At 41.4% G+C, this 22,209-nt stretch overlaps 1 protein-coding gene across 2 annotated transcripts; it reads left to right on the forward strand.

Annotated features, from left to right (window-relative positions):
- The first annotated feature begins 323 nt into the window (after positions 1-323).
- TCN1 (transcobalamin 1) lies at positions 324-17,090 on the forward strand. Of its 2 annotated transcripts, none has more exons than XM_059404788.1 (9): positions 324-465; positions 4,427-4,606; positions 6,007-6,147; positions 7,050-7,202; positions 8,485-8,672; positions 11,095-11,284; positions 14,958-15,147; positions 16,382-16,500; positions 16,894-17,090. In XM_059404788.1, exons 1-9 carry the CDS (start codon positions 387-389, stop codon positions 16,953-16,955), a joined length of 1,302 nt encoding a protein of 433 aa, XP_059260771.1. In that variant the 5' UTR covers positions 324-386; the 3' UTR covers positions 16,956-17,090. The 2 variants fall into 2 exon arrangements, with proteins under 2 accessions (XP_059260771.1, XP_059260766.1); XM_059404783.1 differs by having other exon boundaries at positions 326-465; positions 7,047-7,202.
- Positions 17,091-22,209: the final 5,119 nt, after the last annotated feature.

Genomic DNA, 22,209 nt, shown 5'->3' on the forward strand with positions numbered 1-22,209 from the left:
TTTTATGTGTTAAGCCCTTGCCCATCAAATCTAATGTTTCAAGAGACATAAATAAAATACAACCAAACTGGAATGGAAAAAGAGGGAAACTTAATTTATCCTCACTGGGTTGAAGGAAAGTAAGGACTGTGAATCCTAAAGTTTGGGATGGGGAACAAAGAATATTAGTTCTTCTTCCTCCCTGACCATTTATCTTTCAAGTCTTCTTCCTGGTTTATCACAATTCTTGGAAAAATACACTTCACCACACCACACCCCCTGACATTGCTCAATATTTGCTTAAGTGAAAGAGGCTGAGGCAAGCTAAAGGAGGAACTCTCATTACCATCTGCCATCACCCAATAAATAGCCAGACAAGCCCTCACCATTCCAGAACACTTGGAAAGATGAGACAATCTCACCAGCTGCCCCTACTGGGGCTCCTATTGTTTTCTCTTATTCCAAGACAACAATGCGAGATCTGTGGTAAGTACGCATTGAGCTAAAATTACTCCTTGTGTGATAGTCTTCTAAAGTCTTCTGGCAGAGGACTTGTGTAGAGTGACCTGAGAAAATATCCTATTCCAGTTCTTTTTTATTTTTAAGATTTTATTTCTTTATTTTACAGAGAGATAGAGAGTACAAGTAGGCAGAGAAGCAGGCAGAGGGAGAGGGAGAAGTGGGCTCTCCACTCAGCAGGGAGCCCGATGCGGGACTCGATCCCAGGACTCTGTGATAATGACCTGAGCAGAAGGCAGCCACTTAACTGACTGAGCCACCCAGATGCCCCCCTATTTCAGTTCTATATATGGTTGGACTGAGTAATGTAAAATTTGGCAGGACATGGCGAGGAAAGTTCGATAACATATGTTGTTTTAAGAGGCGTTGTAGATTTAATGCTAACTTGCCTAACTATTCTTCCTATATTTAGATTTTCTCCACCATAGGAACCCTACCAAGAAACTGTCTATTCCTCTTCTATTCAAGGATAGACTATTCAGGATACCAGAAATTTTTCAAGATCATAGAAAGCTTTATTTTGAATTTGAGATGCAATCTATTTTTTTGAAGTTCAACCCATGGGTTTTGGGTTAACCCCTTATAACTGCACAGAAAAAAAATGTTAAAAATCCCTTTCAAATAACAAAAACTTCTCCCTTGTCATTATTGAGTTTAGATGTTCCGAGGTACACATCAGCCTCTCCAATTCATCCCCACAGGGCATGCATACAAGCCCATCACCTCTCCTCTGGGTATAGGAATCCATGATTATGAGGTTCTATTAAAAACTACTAAGTAGGAAAATGAAAAACTGGTTCAGGTATAGTCTGACCCCTTACTAGCTGTACGATCCAATGCTTTTGAATATTTTTAGCTTTATCCATAAATTGAGGAGAGTTGGGGAAGGGTGTTGGAGCAAGTGATGTTATGAAGCTTGGTATAGCTCTCAGCTTCATGTTTTCTCTTTTGTAAGTCTTGACCCTGGAATTGTGCTTAAACCCAGTCCAAAGATGACTATGTGGTGCCATTGGTGGCTACATGCTCCTGGTGTTCTGTAGCCTACAAGAAGAGGTCAACACCACAGCTGAAAGACTTGTGTTCACACAAGCTAAAGCAGAAATGCTGCCAACTCTAATTCTTCTTCCTGGCCTGTCATTTCCTTTGTTGTATCCTAAGAATAGGGGGTCTCTGTGGAGGTTTTGAAGTTCAATCCACTGTAAAAAATAATTACCTGTCTTTAGTGGACAAGGAACCTGATGAGAGGTTGACCAGGAAATGAAAAGTCTGTTTCAGTGCCGGAAAATCTGCTGAACTGGATGTTTCCATAAAATCTCAGTCATGACTCAACAATTGTCCAGTTGTTCTTCTAACAAAGAAGGACTTTTCTACAACCACTGGTCCAGATCGCCCTGTCTTTTAAAGAGAAGAAAGATAGAGTGGTGCCTGGCTGGCTCGGTCAGCAGAGCATATAACTCTTGATCTCAGGGTGGTGATCCTGAGCCCCACATCGGGGATAGAGAACTCACATTGCCTCAGTTCCCTAAGTATAGTGATCGAAACTACAATTGAGCTAAGAGTGATAATATGTGTGGTACTTTATAGTTTGTTAACTGATTTCTTGTCCAATAACTATAAAATAAAGGTTAATATCCACAATTTTGAAATGAGGGAACTGAAGGTCAAGAAAGTTACATAAGTCACCCATAGTCATAAGTTAGGGACCGGAGAATCCAGCCAAAGTCTGGCTGAACAAAGAGCTCGTGCTATTCTCAGTATCCCCACTAACCCAAGAAATAATCTGGAGATGGGTAGGATTTTTCTTGGGAGTGTTAACAAAGTACATTTTTTTTAAAAATGTATCTATTTATTTTAGAAAGGGACACAGAGAGAGAGGAGAGAGAGAGAATGACCATGATTTGGGGGAGGGCAGAAGAAGAGGGAGAGAGAGAATCTCAAGCAGATTGAGCCCAAAGTGGGGCTTGATACCACCACCCTAAGGTCATGAACTGAGCTGAAATCAAGAATTGGCTGCTTAACAAACTGAGCCACCCAAGCACCCCTAAGCAAAGTTCATTTAAAAATATTTTAATTTGGAGCGCCTGGGTGGCTCAGTGGGTTAAGCCGCTGCCTTCGGCTCAGGTCATGATCCCAGGGTCCTGGGATCGAGCCCCACATCGGGCTCTCTGCTCAGCAGGGAGCCTGCTTCCTCCTCTCTCTCTCTGCCTGCCTCTCTGCCTGCTTGTGATCTCTCTCTGTCAAATAAATAAAATCTTTAAAAAAAAAAAAATATTTTAATTTATTTTTTATTTTCAGCATAACAGTATTCATTATTTTTGCACCACACCCAGTGCTCCATGCAATCTGTGCCCTCTCTAATACCCACCACCTGGTACCCTGACCTCCCACCTACCCCCCCCCCGCCACTTCAAAACCCTCAGATTGTTTTTTAGAGTCCATAGTCTCTCATGGTTCACCTCCCCTTCCAATTTCCCCTAACTCCCTTCTCCTCTCTATCTCCCCATGTCCTCCATGCTATTTGTTATGCTCCACAAATAAGTGAAACCATATGATAATTGACTCTCTCTGCTTGACTTATTTCACTCAGCATAATCTCTTCCAGTCCCGCCCATGTTGCTACAGAAGTTGGGTATTCGTCCTTTCTGATGGAGGCATCATACTCCATAGTGTATATGGACCACATCTTCCTTATCCATTCATCCATTGAAGGGCATCTTGGTTCTTTCCACAGTTTGGTGACTGTGGCCATTGCTGCTATAAACATTGGGGTACAGATGGCCCTTCTTTTCACTACATCTGTATCTTTGGGGTAAATACCCAGGAGTGCAATGGCAGGGTCATAGGGAAGCTCTATTTTTAATTTCTTGAGGAATCTCCACACTGTTCTCCAAAAAGGCTACACCAACTTGCATTCCCACCAACAAAAAATATTTTAAGTGGTAACTCTTAGAACTCTTAAAACTAACTCTTCTTATTTTCCTCCAGTTATTGAGGTCTCGGGACTCTTAATTCCACAGCAGAATGTGACTCCTCCATCCTTTCCTTTGGGATTTGGTCATATTACAGGCTAAGACTAGAGGGTTTTCTGAAAGGTACAGGTTGCTGAATAACGATCCTGATGCCAGATCGGTTGGACAACCAGACAATTCAGATCTCTGGGGTCAGTCACCACCGTACCATAGAACTATTGCCCTCTTTCCCTCAGTATTAATAACCTGATTGAGTTAGAAGATGGAGAAGGGAAGGAACTCAATCCAGCAAGTAGTGAGGACTACAGACTGGGATTGGGAAGACCTGTATTTTAGTCTCCATTAAGCCTTCAATTATGGAAGTTTCTTTAAGGACACCCTGGCCTCAGGATTTCTTTAGGGGCACACAGGCTTCCTCCTCAAAATCAGGGAATCCTACTAGATCTCCCAGGCAGGACTGATAATCTGCCAATACACAATAATAAGGCTGAAAAAGCTGTTAAAAAATTGAAACACTTCCACGCTGCTAAAGGAGCAGAGACTCCAGACCCACCTTTGTATTGTTCCAGCAACACAGTCAGTGACCACTGGGTTGTTCTCCCTGGGCCCTGTTACTAAACATGTCTGTTACAAAACATTTTAATACCAACACTGTTCCTAGGGTTCCTGTTCCTTAATATTTTCTTTTTTTTTTTTTTTAGAGATTTTATTTATTTGTCAGAGAGAGAGAGGGAGAGCGAGCGAGCACAGGCAGACAGAATGGCAGACAGAGGCAGAGGGAGAAGCAGGCTCCCTGCCGAGCAAGGAGCCCGATGTGGGACTCGATCCCAGGATGCTGGGATCATGACCTGAGCTGAAGGCAGCTGCTTAACCAACTGAGCCACCCAGGCGTCCCTTCCTTAATATTTTCTTAGTGTGCATTTCTTATTTCTTCTTATTTCCTCCTTCCCCTGCCACAGAGGTAAGCAAGGAAAACAAAACTGCTCTAAAACCTCTGATACATACAATGATCAATTCAAATTATACCGAAAGAATCCATGCCGCCAATGCACTGCTGTCTCTCAGACTTTGTGGGTCCCTGAACCAAAGCCAAGATCAACATCTGACTGAACAATTCATACTCACTGTGAACAGTACAGGTGAGTAGCTTTATTCTCTGGAAGTTTTAGGAGAAGACTTACCTATCCATAAAGATTATCTCCAGCAACAGATCTTTAGACATAATTTTGTATCTAAAGTGTCCCTGCTACATCTATTCTAGCTGTATAAAACTTGAAGGGACAGAAAGATACCTCAAAAAGTGGAGATGCAACATGGGGGGGTTTGAGGGTAGGGAAAGAATAAATGAAACAAGATGGGATCCAGAGGGAAGCAAACCAAAAGAGACTCTTAATCTCACAAAACAAACTGAGGGTTGCCGGGGAGAGCGGGGTTGGGAAAGGGTGGTTGGGTTATGGACATTGGGGAGGGTATGTGCTATGGTGAGTGCTGTGAAGTGTGTCAACCTGGAGATTTACAGACCTGTACCCCTGGGGCTAATAATACATTATTTGTTAATTTAAAATAATTATAATTATAATTATAATAAAATGAAAAAGAAAGAAAGAAAGATACCTCAAATCCTCTTGCTATTTACTGCTAGGCCTTACTTGTCTGTGTCCTGAAAAATATTTTCCTTTAAAGAGTCACAAAGAAAATCAAAATAAATTAAAGACTCTTATCTACTAATACTGTTCTGTAAGTTACCTGAGTTCACAACCAGGAGGGATATGGCCCACATGTAAGAAACTGGACAATAGCAAGGAAACCGCAGGGAAATAGAGATGAGGACTGGGTCTTCTTGGTTTTGTTTCTCTTTTTGCTCTTTGTTTGTTTTAGAGAGGTGGGGAGGGACCAAGGTAAAGGGAAAGAGAGTATCTTAAGCAGACTCCATGCTCAGCACTCAGTGCAGACCCCAATACAGGGCTCAATCCCACAACCCTGAGACCATGAACTGAGCCAAAATCAAAGAGTCAGATGCTTAACCAACTGAGCCACCCAGGCACCCCAGATGAGCACTGGGGTTGAATGCAGGCTAGATGCTGAGCCCTTCATGTCAATAGGGAGCCTTAGCTTTCTGATTGAGATAAGGGAGAAATGAAGCCACCCCTACCTACCTCACAATATTATTCTAAGAGTTACAAGAAACCTGAGAATTTTGATACTCTACAAGGCAGAACATCCAAGTCAATTATTACTATCTTGGCAAGATGGCACCCACAAAGAGAGTAAATCCCAAAGTTTTATTATCTATTCTTTTCCTTTTAAAATTGTTATAAGGATTGCAGGATTCCCAAAACACTTCATGATTTCATGGGGAAGACTATGATTTAGCTGGCATTTATACAACACTGCTAGAAAAGTCTCTGCTTTGGGAATAAAGAAGTAAATATTTGTATAGAGTGGAAAAAAGGACAGAATTGACAGGTGAAGTAAGACAAGATGCCCAAAAAAAGTCACAAACATGTACCTTGTTAAACTCGAATACTTTTCTTTTCAGAGCCATCTTTAACCTCGGGACAGCTTGCCTTGGCTATACTGGCTTTGGGAGCATGTAAAGCACCTGATGGGATGTCTATAAATTATTCTGAACTGGTCAAAAGACTAGGAAATAAATACAAAGAAGAAATCAGAAATATGGGTGAGAGTCAAATGTTCAGAGTCCCTGGACAACTTGTCTTCTCCTCCACTGATCCAGATCTCAAGAAGTTTCCCTTCAGTCTTTCCTTCTCCTCGTCATTCTGTTCATCCCACATAACTTTGATCATTTTCCCTTCTTCTCTCTTTCAACACACATCTTGAATTTTCTTTTCAAATAGATCCAAATGAGCATGGACTTTACATCCACCTTACATAAGATGATGAACACACACACACACACACACACTAAAGGAACACAGTTTTCTTGTTCTCTAGAAGCTTGACTTTTAGACAAATAATGAAATACACCAGAAATGGCTGATTAATACAAGACACTATGTCAGAAGTACCAAAACATATGATACTAGTGGAAGAGATAAAGAGATAAAGATGGCCAAAAGTGCTTTATCACTGGGAAAAATAGGCTGATTGTGATCGTGGCTACTGAGGTGCATTGTTTTTATTTCAACACCCAACCAGTATTCATCCTGTTATCCATTAAGCTGTTCTAATCCCATCTTCTTGTGAGATGGCCTCTACTTCTTCTACTTCTTCTACTTCCAGTTCCAACACATTTCCATTCAAAGTGCAAGAAGCTTAGTGGTGGGAAATCTGTATTCTAGTCCTACTTCTGTAACCACCTGAGTATCAGGATGGTACTTTAATCTCTTTAGTGCTGAGTCACCTCAGTTATAAAATGAAAGGAGTTGAGTTAATTTGGTGGCTCTTAACAGCCTTTACATTTCTTAGGTTTGATGATTCTATGAGTGATCTTTCTCCCTCTATTACTCACCTTTTCTTAAATGTAAAGAAATTCTAAAAAAGCAGGTAGGAGTATATTGAAAGTTTATTACTCCACTATTACTTCCATGAGTAAGGTATTTCTTCCCTCTCTAACAGAAGATCATAATGGCAATCCACTGACTAACTACTACCAGCTCAGCCTGGACATTTTGGCCTTGTGTCTGTTCAATGGGAATTACTCAATCACTGAAGTGGCTAAATTCCTCAATCCTGAAAATAAAAATTACTATTTTCATGGACAGTTCTCAGTAGGTGAGTGATTACACCCAGTTCCCTTGGCATAGAGGACACAGTCACTGGTAAGTCTTTTCCTTTGAGTTTTTCTACCTGTAAGTACTTGGACTTTATTTTTATCCTTTTTACCCTAGTGATCAGGGAAGAGAATTTTCTTTTTGAGAAGAATGAATATTGGCGGGCATTTAAGCATCTTTCTAGATATCTAATATAGTAGAAAGATCCAGTTCCCACACTACTCCTTCTTTGAATTATATAACCAGTGGATATTAACCCTTGACCTTAATTTTCCCATCTGTAAAATAAAGATAGATTGTGAGAATCTTCATATAAGACATTTTAGGAAGTGTAAGTATAGAGGCAGGAAAACAGTGGAATTCATTTAACTTAACTTCACCTCTTTCTCTAATTTATTGGGAGCACTGAATGTGTGGGCTTACTTGGACAACACAACTTCTCCATGGACAAGGGCCCAATATTTTGTTTAATAAAGTCTGTACCTTCAATAGACAAGGACTAGAAATTTTCTCCTGGGTCAGTTTATACATCCAAAAGGAAGCCCCCTCTAGACAACTAGCATTGTTGCTCAGCCCTTATGGATCCAGAGACACAAGCTCATCTTTCTCCAAGAAGCCCAAAGAGAATCACCACTCAGTATCTCTGGATAGTGAGGTGATATTTCTTTCCATGGGAGAGGGAAGGTACGACACTTAAAGAATCCAGCAGGGGAACTAAGTAACAAGCCAGAAAAAAAGATTTTATCCCCCTTTCTTCCAAACTGTTGCTTCATGCTCCCGCTTAAGAAGCTTTATTGGAAAACAACTCTCTTAAGTGCTATTTTTCTAATCAGCCTAATGGAAACATTGGAACATTGCAAAGACATATGTTGCTTGGGGTATCATCATGAATTCTCCCAATTCCTTTGCCAATATGGCTGAGAGATGAAAAAAAAAAAAATGAGAACAGCCAAGATGTAGAAGTGGAAAACTGTCCATGTGTATGCACCTGCAAATCTGTATGTGTTCCTATGACCAACAGGTGAGTTATTGTGTACAAGGCACAGGGATACTGAACATAAGAAAGGGATATTGAAATATTTGAGTGTTTAGTGCTGAAGAGATGATTGCTATCTCTTCAAATCCTTCTCTCCCATCATCAACTAGGATGACCAATCTTCCCAGTTTGTCCAGATATGAGAGCCTCTTTTAGTGCTGAACATCCTACTTACCAGGAGACCCCTCAGACCAAGGCAAACTGGAATGGTTGGTCAACCTATCACCAATGTTTTGTTTCCTGGCAGATACTGGCGCGATGGCTGTCCTGGCTCTGACCTGTGTGAAGAACAAAACAAGACGGCAGAAACAAATAGATAAAAAGGATATAGAGAATATTAATAATTATACAGAGTCACTGATAAACAAGATTCTGTCTCAGAAAACAGAAAATGGTCTTCTTGGAAACATATATAGTACAGGAGAAGCTATGCAGGTAAGTCAGAGGGTAAAACAGGAGACAGAGAAGAGAGTTATGAAGGAAAGAAATATCTGTATCCTTTCTTCCTGGCCCCAGAAGATATTATCCACTCTGTTTCCTATACGAACTGATCTTATGTGATTCTTCTCCTCTGATGGAAATGTATTCTCCTCACCTTAGATCCTTAGATTTCCATGTCCAGTGCTTCCATGAAGCTTTTCCTGACTACAACTTTTTTTAATTTTAGAGTCTACTCCAACCTCCTATGTTGTTCTATCACATGCAATTTCACCATATGCCATATGCTAGCGTTTGGTGCTTGCCTCTTATCTCCTAAATTAGATTATGGCTGTCCAAGTGATAAGAGGCAGTGCCAGTAATACCAGCTAGTATTTACTGGCATGCTCATGAATGCACACAACAGCCTAGTGAGGAAAATATTATTAGCTCCATTTCCCAGAATAAGAGCATGAGTCATGGAGTATCAGTAACTTGCCTAACATTACAAGGCCAAAATGTGATTTACATGGAGAGGGAACCTAAACAGTTGGTTTCAAAACTCATACTTGGCACCCACTCTGTCCTGTATATGTTCCTTGAAGTCTGGGGCTTTATTCCTGCATTCACTCACTGGTTTACATGACCCTGCGGGGTAGATACAAGAAGAGATGAAGGAAGATTGACAGGAAACAAAACTTCACTGAATCTTTAGTATGAGTAGGGGTCTGCCAGGCCCCCCCAGGATGAGAGGGCTTTCCAAGGGAGAGAGGACAGCAAGAAGCATGAAAGAACATTTTAGCAAGATCAAGGTGTTCAATGTGGCCAGTGAGGGTCCTTGAGAAAAATTACAAGAAGCTGGGGTTTAATAGTGGTCCAATCACACAGGCTGTCTTTACTGTTGGTGAGAGGCTGTTGTCTGTTTTGCTGAGTTTGGCCTTCATAGAACACTGGTTGTCCATTCTGGCTGCACATATGAATCATCTAGAGGAGCTTTTGGAAAACACTAATATTTAGGCTCCATCAGCCAGTCAGTAGAGAAACTGAGAGGTGGAGCATGGGCCTTGGTCCAATTTTACTTTTTTTTTTTTCATTTAAATTCAAGTAGCCAACATATAATACATGACTTGGTTTTTGATGTAATGTTCAATGTTTGATTAGTTACATATAACACCCAGCTTGGTCTGGTTTTGAAAACCTCCAGGGGATATTTATTCACAGCAGACTTGGGAACTGCATGCCTACAAGACAGTTTTGAAGATGAAATGAAATATAATCCTTTTTATATTTTTTTAATTTTTTTAAAGATTTTATTTATTTATTTGACAGACAGAGATCACAAGTAGGCAGAGAGGCAGGCAGAGAAAGAGGAGGAAGCAGGCTCCCTGCTGAGCAGAGAGCCCAATATGGGCTCAATCCCAGAACCCTGAGATCATGTCCCAAAGGCAGAGGCCTTAACCCACTGAGCCACCCAGGCACCCCATAACCTTTTTTTTTTAAATATCCCACAAATGCTTGTTGACTTCTTGGTTAACTTAAAGAGTCTTCAGGAAAAATGAAAAGAGGAACCATCCTTCCCTTAGAAACTACAGAGCAACATCTGCAGGACCAACCCATTTTTGTCCTTGTCTTACTCACTCTGATACCTTCCTAAATTTTCCTACCCCATCATGCTGTCCCCTCCGGTTTACATTTGCTGCTTCTATAGTTTCTATTCAAGAATCTATCTGACTCCACACTGTTAAGGAAATAATGTCAGACACCTCACTCTGAAGCTCAGGGATCCACCAATGTGGCCCCAACCACATTCTCTGCCTGTTCTTCCACAATCACCCTGAGTCTCCCCTGTACACCAGTCCTCCAAGGCCATGAGGAATTCCCCAGGGATTTTGCAGACAGTGTCATCAGAGACAGGCCATGCCCTGGCCTCACCTACTCTAGCATCCTTGATCATGCTATTCCCTCTGGGTATAGTGCTCCTCTCCTGTCTCCTACTGGAATGCTGTAATATCGTCAAGGCCTACCTCAAGTATTACCTTCCTCAAGTATGTGCTCTCCCTCTTCTGAAAAGCCATGGCACTAGATGCTTCTCTTAAGGCATTCGCCTTAGGGACTCCTTCATGATTGTCTGTTAACAGCATTTATCAGGTATCTCCCATGTGAAAGGTATTGTTCCGTGCCAAGGCTGCAAGAGTGAATAGGTAAAGTCTGTTCTTATTGATGCCATTACTGGTTGTGTTATTAAGCAATTCTCCATCTCCCCCCAAGCTAGTTTTTAAACTTCTTGGTGTCGGGAAAGGTATCCTAGTTATCCAAGGTTCTTCCCCTGTGGTCAGTTTCCAGTAAACATTCACTGAATTCATTAGATGTAGGCTTTGCCCCTATTTGACCTTTCTCTCATTCATTCTCATTCCCTTTCATTCTTTCTCTCACACTTTAGGCTCTCTTTGTTTCATCCAACTATTATAACAAAAATCAATGGGTTTGCGAAAAAACACGGGATACAGTGCTCACAGAAATTTCTCGAGGAGCATTCCGTATGCCAACTGCTGCAGCTCAAATCTTACCAGCCCTGAAGGGAAAGACCTACTTGGATGTTAACAAAGACTCTTCCTGCGTCTATAGCTCAGGTAGAGTACTAAAGAGCAGAATACCCAAAGAATGTGAGACTAAGATGTTCTTAGGGACCAAAACTGACCAGATAAACCCCTAAAGCATAACAGTTCCCAGATAGAATGCGGTCCTCCATGTGTCACCAGTGATTATAACCACCTGAGGATTTGTTCTTAACAGTGTCGTAGATGGTTGTTCTTGTTTCAAACACTGATAAACAATGTAGACTTGATTCAGTAATGTCTGTCTTCAAAGGGATGTTTTCTGATGGTTAGAGAGATGTTCTGAGCATCATTCCCATTCTAAACAAAGTATTCTCTCTGACTCTCCGTTATGCACAATGAGTGAGCCCTCAGGGAACTCAGAGGAATATGGAAGGAATATGAAAGGGTTATAAGAAGAAAATTAGAACATGAATCATTTATTCAAACAACTGATTATTAAACCAGGGATGAAAGAAGATTTGACTTTTATCTATGTTCATTCCTGGCTCAGCCACTTGCAGGTTTAGAAACCTCAGACAATATTGAGGTATGTGCCCTCTATCCCTACACTTTGAAGAGTTTTGATCAGGAAGGGATGTTGTACTTTGTCAAATGCTTTTTCAGCATCTATTGAGAGTATCATATGGTTCTTGTTCTTTCTTTTATTGATGTGTTGTATCACATTGACTGATTTGCGGATGTTGAACCAACCTTGCAGCCCTGGAATAAATCCCACTTGGTCGTGGTGAATAATCCTTTTAATGTACTGTTGAATCCTATTGGCTAGTATTTTGTTGAGTATTTTCGCATCTGTGTTCATCAAGGATATCGGTCTATAGCTCTCTTTTTTGGTGGGATCCTTGTCTGGTTTTGGGATCAAGGTGATGCTGGCCTCATAAAATGAGTTTGGAAGTTTTCCTTCCATTTCTATTTTTTGGAACAGTTTCAGGAGAATAGGAATTAGTTCTTCTTGAGAAAAACCCACCGCAAATATCATTCTCAATGGAGAAAAACTGAAAGCTTTTCCGCTAAGGTCAGGAACACGGCAGGGATGTCCATTATCACCACTGCTATTCAACATCGTACTAGAGGTCCTAGCCTCAGCAATCAGACAACAAAAGGAAATTAAAGGCATCCAAATCGGCAAAGAAGAAGTCAAATTATCACTCTTCGCAGATGATATGATACTATATGTGGAAAACCCAAAAGACTCCACTCCAAAACTGCTAGAACTTATACAGGAATTTAGTAAAGTGTCAGGATATAAAATCAATGCACAGAAATCAGTTGCATTTCTCTACACCAACAGCAAGACAGAAGAAAGAGATATTAAGGAGTCAATCCCATTTACAATTGCATCCAAAACCATAAGATACCTAGGAATAAACCTAACGAAAGAGACACAGAATCTATACTCAGAAAACTATAAAGTACTCATGAAAGAAATTGAGGAAGACACAAAGAAATGGAAAAATGTTCCATGCTCCTGGATTGGAAGAATAAATATTGTGAAAATGTCTATGCTACCTAAAGCAATCTACACATTTAATGCAATTCCTATCAAAGTACCATCCATCTTTTTCAAAGAAATGGAACAAATAATGCTAAAATTTATATGGAACCAGAAAAGACCTCGAATAGCCAAAGGGATATTGAAAAAGAAAGCCAACGTTGGTGGCATCACAATTCCGGACTTCAGGCTCTATTACAAAGCTGTCATCATCAAGACAGCATGGTACTGGCACAAAAACAGACACATAGATCAATGGAACAGAATAGAGAGCCCAGAAATAGACCCTCAAATCTATGGTCAACTAATCTTCGACAAAGCAGGAAAGAATGTCCAATGGAAAAAAGACAGCCTTTTCAATAAATGGTGCTGGGAAAATTGGACAGCCACATACAGAAAAATGAAATTGGACCATTCCCTTACACCACACACAAAAATCGACTCAAAATGGATGAAGGACCTCAATGTACGAAAGGAATCCATCAAAATCCTTGAGGAGAACACGGGCAGCAACCTCTTCGACCTCTGCCGCAGCAACATCTTCCTAGGAACAACGCCAAAGGCAAGGGAAGCAAGGGAAAAAATGAACTATTGGGGTTTCATCAAGATCAAAAGCTTTTGCACAGCAAAGGAAACAGTTAACAAAATCAAAAGACAACTGACAGAATGGGAGAAGATATTTGCAAACGACATATCAGATAAAGGACTAGTGTCCAGAATCTATAAAGAACTTAGCAAACTCAACACCCAAAGAACAAATAATCCAATCAAGAAATGGGCAGAGGACATGAACAGACATTTCTGCAAAGAAGACATCCAGATGGCGAACAGACACATGAAAAAGTGCTCCATATCACTCGGCATCAGGGAAATACAAATCAAAACCACAATGAGATATCACCTCACACCAGTCAGAATGGCTAAAATCAACAAGTCAGGAAATGACAGATGCTAGCGAGGATGCGGAGAAAGGGGAACCCTCCTACACTGTTGGTGGGAATGCAAGCTGGTGCAGCCACTCTGGAAAACAGCATGGAGGTTCCTCAAAATGTTGAAAATAGAACTGCCCTATGACCCAGCAATTGCACTATTGGGTATTTACCCTAAAGATACAAATGTAGTGATCCAAAGGGGCACATGCACCCGAATGTTTATAGCAGCAATGTCCACAATAGCCAAACTATGGAAAGAACCTAGATGTCCATCAACAGATGAATGGATCAAGAAGATGTGGTATATATACACAATGGAATACTATGCAGCCATCAAAAGAAATGAAATCTTGCCATTTGCAACAACGTGGATGGAACTAGAGCGTATCATGCTTAGCGAAATAAGTCAAGCAGAGAAAGACAACTATCATATGATCTCCCTGATATGAGGAAGTGGTGATACAACATGGAGGCTTAAGTGGGTAGAAGAAGAATAAATGAAACAAGATGGGATTGGGAGGGAGACAAACCATAAGTGACTCTTAATCTCACAAAACAAACTGAGGGTTGCCGGGGGGAGGGGGTTTGGGAGAAGGGGGTGGGATTATGGACATTGGGGAGGGTATGTGATTTGGTGAGTGCTGTGAAGTGTGTAAACCTGTTGATTCACAGACCTGTACCCCTGGGGATAAAAATATATGTTTATCAAAAATAAAAAATTAAAAAAAAAAAAAGAAACCTCAGACAAAATGTTTAATCTCTAAACTTCAGTTTACGAATATAAAACATGCAAATGATAAACATACCTAACATGGATATGTTGTAAGGACTGAATAAGATAAGCTATGTGAAATGATTAGTACAGTGCCTGATACTTAATATGTCTTCAATAAATGTTAAGAAATAAAAGGCATCCCAAAAAAGGAAAGCATCATTATAGGCTATACAAAAGAAAAGAAAGAAAAGAAAAGAAAAGAAAAATTCAGGAGTGTTGATGAGAAAGAAGAGACAGGGAACCTGCACTGTTTAAACAGCTGGGAGTGAAGCTGAACCACACATTTACAAGCTGATGCCTATCTGGTTTAGGCACACAAGAGATCCTCCCCTTGGCTGATGATTCTTGCTCCTTGTAGCAATCCTCCTCTACCTAAAGAAAACTCCCCCTCTACCAGGCCTGGGGGAGGGGTTGGATATGTTTGTAAACTTGAACATCATTTTTATTTTTCTGAATAGTAATTCTTCTCTGCTTTTCTGTTTCTGCCAGATTCCTTCCACCCTTCCACTCAGGAGCCTATTGTATCAGTGACACCTGCTGTCTCACCTTCACAAATCCAAGTAAATTACTCTGTGGTAATTGATAAAAGAAAAGATCGCATTGTGGTCTCTGTGACAGATGGTTCTGTCTTCCTAAATGTGATGGAACAAGCTCAGAAAGAAAATCCAACTCTATTTAGGTATGTCTGTGCCTAACCTAAGGTGAAGGTAGTTGGTGATTTTTGAAAGACTCAGTAAGAACACATAAGTACCTGAATAGAAGTATATTTGAAAAGTATATTTGAAAAGTCTCATTAGTACTTTGCTCTCCATCTATATCTCATGGCAGGGGTTAAAAAAAAAGGTGAGACTTTCCATCTTCCAACACACAGTAGGTACACTAAATTAATGGTCACTTAATGGGTGAATAAGTCCAAGAGATCTCTCTTCTGTCAGTAAAATTCCTTCAACAAAGAGAACCTCTTAGCTCAGCCATTTTGTGTTCAGAACACTGGGTCATTATCTTTGAATCACTGACCCCTTTGAAAATCAGATGAGTGCAGTGGCTTCTGATTCCACACAAGTAAACACAGACACAAAACTTCCTTTAAATCAGAGGTTTCACAAATGCCCTGAGTCTCTCCATGTTCCTCCCTTTCAGATTCATGGAGCCCAAATTTAGATTTCCTGGCCTAAAGAGGTCAAATATTAAAATTAAGATATTAACTTTGCCTCTGAAAGGTATGATTCACTTGACTCCCTAAACCTAATCAGCAATTACTTTGTCTAGTAACATAATGTAAGATGCCATAAAGAAAATTTTATATATATAGTATGTACTGTAAATGTTATGCGCGTGTGCACACACACACACACACCCACATAATGTAAGTATTTTAAAGGTTGCTTTCAAGGGCTCCCAGGAAGGCAGAGAAATGTGTCCCGGGAAACAAACATTGGCTATGTCACTTTTTAATAAACACAACATGAAATATTAAGTTGCTCTTTCCTGTTCTTCTTTCCTAAGAGAAAACCTACTTACTTATGATGCCTCTAGGATGTGAGTTTAACATTTTCTTCTGCTGCTTTTGTCTCTTCAACCATTACTATCTTGGGGTAGAAGATTAGCAGTTGTTAAATACAGAGTGTCTACCACAAAGGGAGGCAGGGGCAGAAATAAGATTCATTCCTCTAATTCAGCAGAGATTGTGCGGTGCCTGCATCAGAACCACCTGGAGTGTTTATGACACATGCAGATTCCTAGGCACCACCTATTTACCTACAGAATCAAATTATCTGTGGATAGGGCCGGGAAATCTGCTTTTCTTGATAATAGCTTCAAATGATTCTTAGGTCCATTGGAGTTTGAGAAATGCCCATTAAAGTTGCCCTTGAAAGTTCTAAGTTCTTGAAACCCATTTGCTGTCCCCACAGGTTCAAAACAAAGGAGACCGCATGGGGCCCCTACATCATCAGTGTTCGAGGCATAAAGGCCAGCACAAATGACAGGACCTACTGGGAGCTCCGGAGCAATGGTGAACACCTGAACCAAGGTAAGGGAGAGAGGGCTAAAAAGCCCCACAGAGTGACAATGCCCCCAAACATCCAGAAGTGAGTGTGTAAGCTCTGGTGGGGAATGTGCCAAGGTGTTGGGAAAGTGAGAACCATTATTTGGTGATTTGGTAGTTAAATCATTTGAACCATTGGGCACCTGGATGACTGAGTCAATTACGTGTCCATCTCTTGTTTTGAGCTCAGGCCATGATCTCAGGGTTATGAGATCAAGCCCTGAGTAGGGCTCCATGCTCAGTGAGGAGTCTGCTTGACATACTCTCCCTCTCCCTCTTCCTCTGTCTCTCCCCTTCCCTGCTCCTATTCTCTTTCTCTCTAAAATAAATAAATCTTTAAAAGAATAATTTGACCCACTTTTCATTCTTCCTTTTCAGGAGCTGGTAGTTATGTTGTCCATGCAGGAGATGATTTGGAGGTTCGCTGGAGCACATACTAATAAATTCAAACAGTGGACTTACAGGCAGAGATTGGCCTCATCCCTTCCTTTTCTCTCATCTCCATTTTAATAGGAGCGTCAATAAGCTCCCTTCTCTCTGTAGGTGTTCAATTAAAGATCAACAACAATACAAAAGGAGCATTTTCTAATCATTTCATTTTAAAGGGGGATTATTGGTAGAAGGAAGGGGAAGGGAAAAGAGATTAGACCATATGTCTAAACTGAGTTCTACTCACGGTTCCACTGCTAACTGGGTGGGTGACCTCAGGCAGTGCGTGGGAATGGAGATAAGGTTCTAGATCTAGTGTTGAAGCAGCAGCCAATGAGATCTGGTAGAAAATCTCTAGGGAGGCAGTTCTCTGAGGCCCAGATGTAAGGGACTGACTGAGTGGACATATTGACCTCAGAAAGGCAGTGTGTAGAGAGAAAAAGGTCTGAGAAAGAGGGAAAGGTGAGACTTCTACATAAAAGACCAGTCCATAAAGTCTCAGGAATAGTCTCCAGCTACCTCCCTTGGGTTCCATTTTTTTCTTCTTCCACATGTATTTTCCTTTTATTTCACCATAAAAATCACTCTGATATTCATATCATCAAAATACACATGAGGAAAAAATCACCTTTGATGATTTCAGTAGAATTCACATTTTTAAAGTATATATATATTAAATCAGGGGCACCTACAGGTGCCTGGGTGGCTCAGTCAGTTCAGCAGCTGACTCTTGGTTTTGGCTCAGGTCATTGACCTTAACACCCTGGGATCAGTGGTGTTGGGCTACCTGCTCAAAGAGGAGTCTGTTTGAAGATTCTCTCTCTCCCTTTCCCTCTCCCTCTGCACCTCACCCAGCTCTCTCTCTCTCTCTCTCTCTCTCTCTCTCTCAAATAAATAAATCTAAAAATAAAAATAAGTTAGGGGTGCCTGGGTGGTTCAGTCAGTTAAGTGTCCCATACTTGAGCTCAGCTGTCATGAGCTCAGTGCAGTTTAGCACCACGGCTAGCTCCATGCTGACCATGAAGCCAGCCTGAAATTCTTTCCCCCCTTCCCTCTGCCTCCCCCTCTGCTCCTTACCTCGCTCTCTCTCAAATAAATAAATAAAATCTTTAAATAAAGATACCCCAAAAGGAAGACGCCTTCAGGCAGAATTAGTTCAATTACTTTATAAGTGCCTCCCTCATTTCTCCTGTGTTCCCTTCATGATACTCTTAGCTTCCTCCCATACCACCAGCAACCCTTCTTCATAGTCAGGCTCTGACCATTGCTTTCTGATACTGGTCCTCAACCCTCAGGGTCATCTCCACATGATTCTTCATTAACTGGATATGACAGATGCCTTCATCACTAGACAGCAATGGATTCTATCCCCTTGGGTCTGGGTTTCATCTTGAAAGCTAAGCTAGAGACAGGAGACCTTCATGGTGCTGCTCATATTGGGGCAGCAGCTGTCAGACATGCTTGTAGACTCTACAAGCTATGTGAAATTGAGGGATAATGGTTTATGGTAATAAATATGCAGAATGTTACATAATTGCTATTCCTGACTATGATACACAGTGTGACCATACAACTTATCATCCAACCACAACACTGTAAACAGTGTTGTTTGTTAACAATTACGCTCAAAAAGACAGATTAGAAACTGGTAATATCCTGGGGGGAAAAACAGTACATATGGCTGGTTTTGTCCATTAGGAAAAATAATGAAGCTCCAGCAAAAAATTACAGGAAGTACTGAACCTGCAATGGACCACTGAAATTGAATTTCAAAATAATGAAATTGGAATGGGTCCTTTTGAGATTGCAGACTATCACACAAAGATTCTAGGTCAATTTCGATAATAGTCACTCAACATGAGTAAAGCACACAATTTATATTAGACCTATTCTCCCGAACGTGGTATAAGGATATTCTAGTTGGCACACTGACACAGAATCAAATAACAGGTTATCACAGCATGAAAAAGTCATTTCCTTTACAATTCTCATTTAATTCCTTTCGTTGGATCAAACATAAAATCTCCATTAATACCACTGTGTTTCTAACACTTCCCTGTAGCACCAGGAGCCTCCATTCTTAGCAGACAGAGCTCAGTTTCTCCCAATCACTGGTCCCATAGTAGAATATAGTAACATTGCTATCTGATAGGAATGCATTTAATCACAGAGACAGACATGGAGAGAAATGGAGTAACATTCCCTTTGCATTCTACTGACATTGCCCAGGGAATCCTAGCTCTGGCCACACCTGCCTTATGAGAAGCTCTAAGGCTTAACACTATGACAGAACCGAGAGAGTCTGAGGGCAGAAACTTCCCTCTGCTGTCACAGCAGAGAATAATCAACACAAATAAACCTCTCAGACGTCCATTGAGAGTCTGGGTGCTTGGATACCAGACAGTGAGGCACAGGAAAAAACAGACAAATAAATTGATAATTTTCCATCAAGGGATGCCTGGGTGGCTCAGTCAGTTGAGTATCTGACTCTTGATTTTGGCCCAGTCATGATCTGAGTGCTGAGAGCAAAGTCCAAGTCAGGCTCTGTGCTCAGCATGGACCTTGCTTGAGATTCTCTTCCTCCCTCTCTCTCACTCTGCCCCTCCCCCATCTTCCCCCAACACCCCCACCCCGGTCTCTTAAAAAAAAAAAAATAGTTCCCTCAATAGTTAGTCAAGGACTGTCGAAATATATGAGTTAAGAAATGTATGGCCTGTGTGGTTTCTGCTCCGGAAGTTACTTGCTAAGTGAGACAATTGTATCATAATCAGTCTTGCAACAACCACAACTGTGGCAATTTATAAGGAAAAGTGTGTTTAAAGAGCAGGCACATGAAGGGGTTGTGGCTTATCTCAGGATGGGCACAATCAGGCACTGAAACCCAAAGTCAGTGCCATGCTGGGATCCTAATCCTGTGTTAGATTCTTACTGCTGATGCAACAAATTACCACTAATTACTGGCTCAAGGCAAACACATCATCGTACAGTTGTGGAGGTCAGATGTCAGAAAGGGGTTTCACTGAGATAAAATCAAGGTGTTGAAAGGGCTGAGTTCCTTCTAGAGGTTCTAGGGGAGAAACCCATTTCCTCACCTACTCCAGCTTCTGGAGGAAGCCAGCATTCCTCCACCTTCCAAGCAGCACTCAGATCACTCCCACCTCTGTTCCCATCACCATATCCCCTTTTCTGACTCACTCTGCTGCCTCTCTCTTCCATTGATAAGGACCTCTGATTACAGTGGATCCTCTGATATAAACCAAAATAATCTTCTTATGTTAAAATCAGCTCATTTTAGCAACCTTAGTTCCCCCTTGCCATGTGACCTAACATATTCATAGATTTCAGAGATTAGGATGTAGATACCTGTATGGTGTTGGGGGGAGGGCATAATTGTGCCTACCACTCCTTCACATGACATGCAAACCCCTCAAACTGTCTTTCTGGCCTCACCCCACTGTACACTACATAGTAGATAATAACACAAAACTTGATGGCTTAGAACAACAAGATATATTATCTCAAGTTTCTGTGGGTCAGAGTCTCTCAATGAGGCCACAGTCAACATGTCAAATGAAGCTTCATCTAAAAGCTCAACTGGGGAAGAATCAGCTTTCAAGATCATTCACATGGTTGTTGGCAGAACTTCTGCTTCCCTGGCTGTTGACTGGAAGCTACCCCCAGTTCTTTCCATAGAGACTTCTCTATCAGGCAGCTCAGAACATGGCAGCTGCCTTTCTCAGAGCAAGAAGCAAGAAGAACCAGAGAGAGACTTCAAGCAAGAGGGGATTTGGACCTTTGTAACATCATATAACTTTTCCTGTATTATATTCATAAGAAGTGAGGCCAGCCCACACTCTGGGGAAGGGGATTTCACAAGGGCATGGATATCGGGATGTGGGAACACAGGGCCATGTCAAAAGCTATCTAATGCACTCCAATATATATCCTGTGCTTTCATCTCACAAAACCACCAACACTCCCCTGAGAAAGAAAAAAAAGTCCTATATTTGTTCATTAATTTGCTCATCCAAAAATTATTTATTCTGTTCCTACTGTGAAATAAGCAGTACAGTAGCTCAAGGGCTGGAGATAGAACAGTTAACAAGAAACAAAGACCCTTCCCCCTTGGAGTGAACATTCCAGTGGAGAGGGTGACAGACAGTAAACAAACCACACAGTGTGACAGAGGGTGAGGAGTCATAACAGGGAAGGGGCACAGTGAGTGTCCATGGGGGTAACACTGTCTTCTACATAAGAGAGATGGTCTGGGAAGACCTCTTTGAGAACTGGTCCTTGAGCAAAGACATGAAGGAAGTGCGGGAGCCACAGTGAGAATATTTGAGGAGGAGTGTCCCGGGAAGTGCGGACAGCAAATCCAAAGGCAGGTGATGGGTTCAGGGAACAGGAAGCTCAGTGCCGCTGAAGCAGAGGGAGCAAGGGGGAAGGAAGTCACAGGGGATATCCAAAGGCAACCAGGAGCCAGAACTGACAGGGTCTTGTCATTAAAAATGACTTGAATTTTATTCTAAGATCGGAGTCACTAAAGAACGGCCCCGCCAAATAAAGCTACTTAAATTCCAGTAGTTACAAAAAAAATTAGCCCCTCCCTTCATAATTTCAAATACTATTTCTAGTTATATGTTATAGGAAGGTATACTTTGCTTTAATATAGCTGCATTTAACATTTAATATAGTCCATTGATCCACATTTTCTAATTACTTACTTTAAAAGATAATAACTGAAAGCCCTAGGTGTTTGAAACTGCTTTGTTCCCAGATAAAGAAAGAAAAGTCCAATGAAACAATCTCTGGGCGGAGCCTCTGGGTGGCTCAGGTCCGCATCCGCTCTTGCTGTCGGCTCAGGTCTTGATCTCAGGGTCATGAGCTGGAGCCCCACCTTGGGTTCCACACTGGGCATGGAGCCTACTTAAAAAACAAACATACAGTTTCTGGGAAGCTTGGGTCCATTGCTCACCTGAAATCAAACAACCTTAAAGGGCCTAGGCTGGGACTCAGGTCACAGCAACTTATTAACTGCATAAAGGCCAACTTCACAAAAGCAAGGTGGTGCCTTAAGAACTGCCTAACCTTTGGTGAAGTGGCTACTGACCAACAGCCAGGAGGCTGTCTGGGCAGGTGTGTACAGGCCCAGGAGGAAGGCCTGTTTACACTCACTCGCACACCAGCCACACTCCTGATGTGATGACCCAGGACTGTGGGAAAGGACACTCTGTCATGGCCATCACCCCACACTCAGCCCCAAGT

The sequence above is a fragment of the Mustela nigripes genome, chromosome 1, assembly GCF_022355385.1.
Source record: "Mustela nigripes isolate SB6536 chromosome 1, MUSNIG.SB6536, whole genome shotgun sequence".
Lineage (NCBI taxonomy): Eukaryota > Metazoa > Chordata > Mammalia > Carnivora > Mustelidae > Mustela > Mustela nigripes.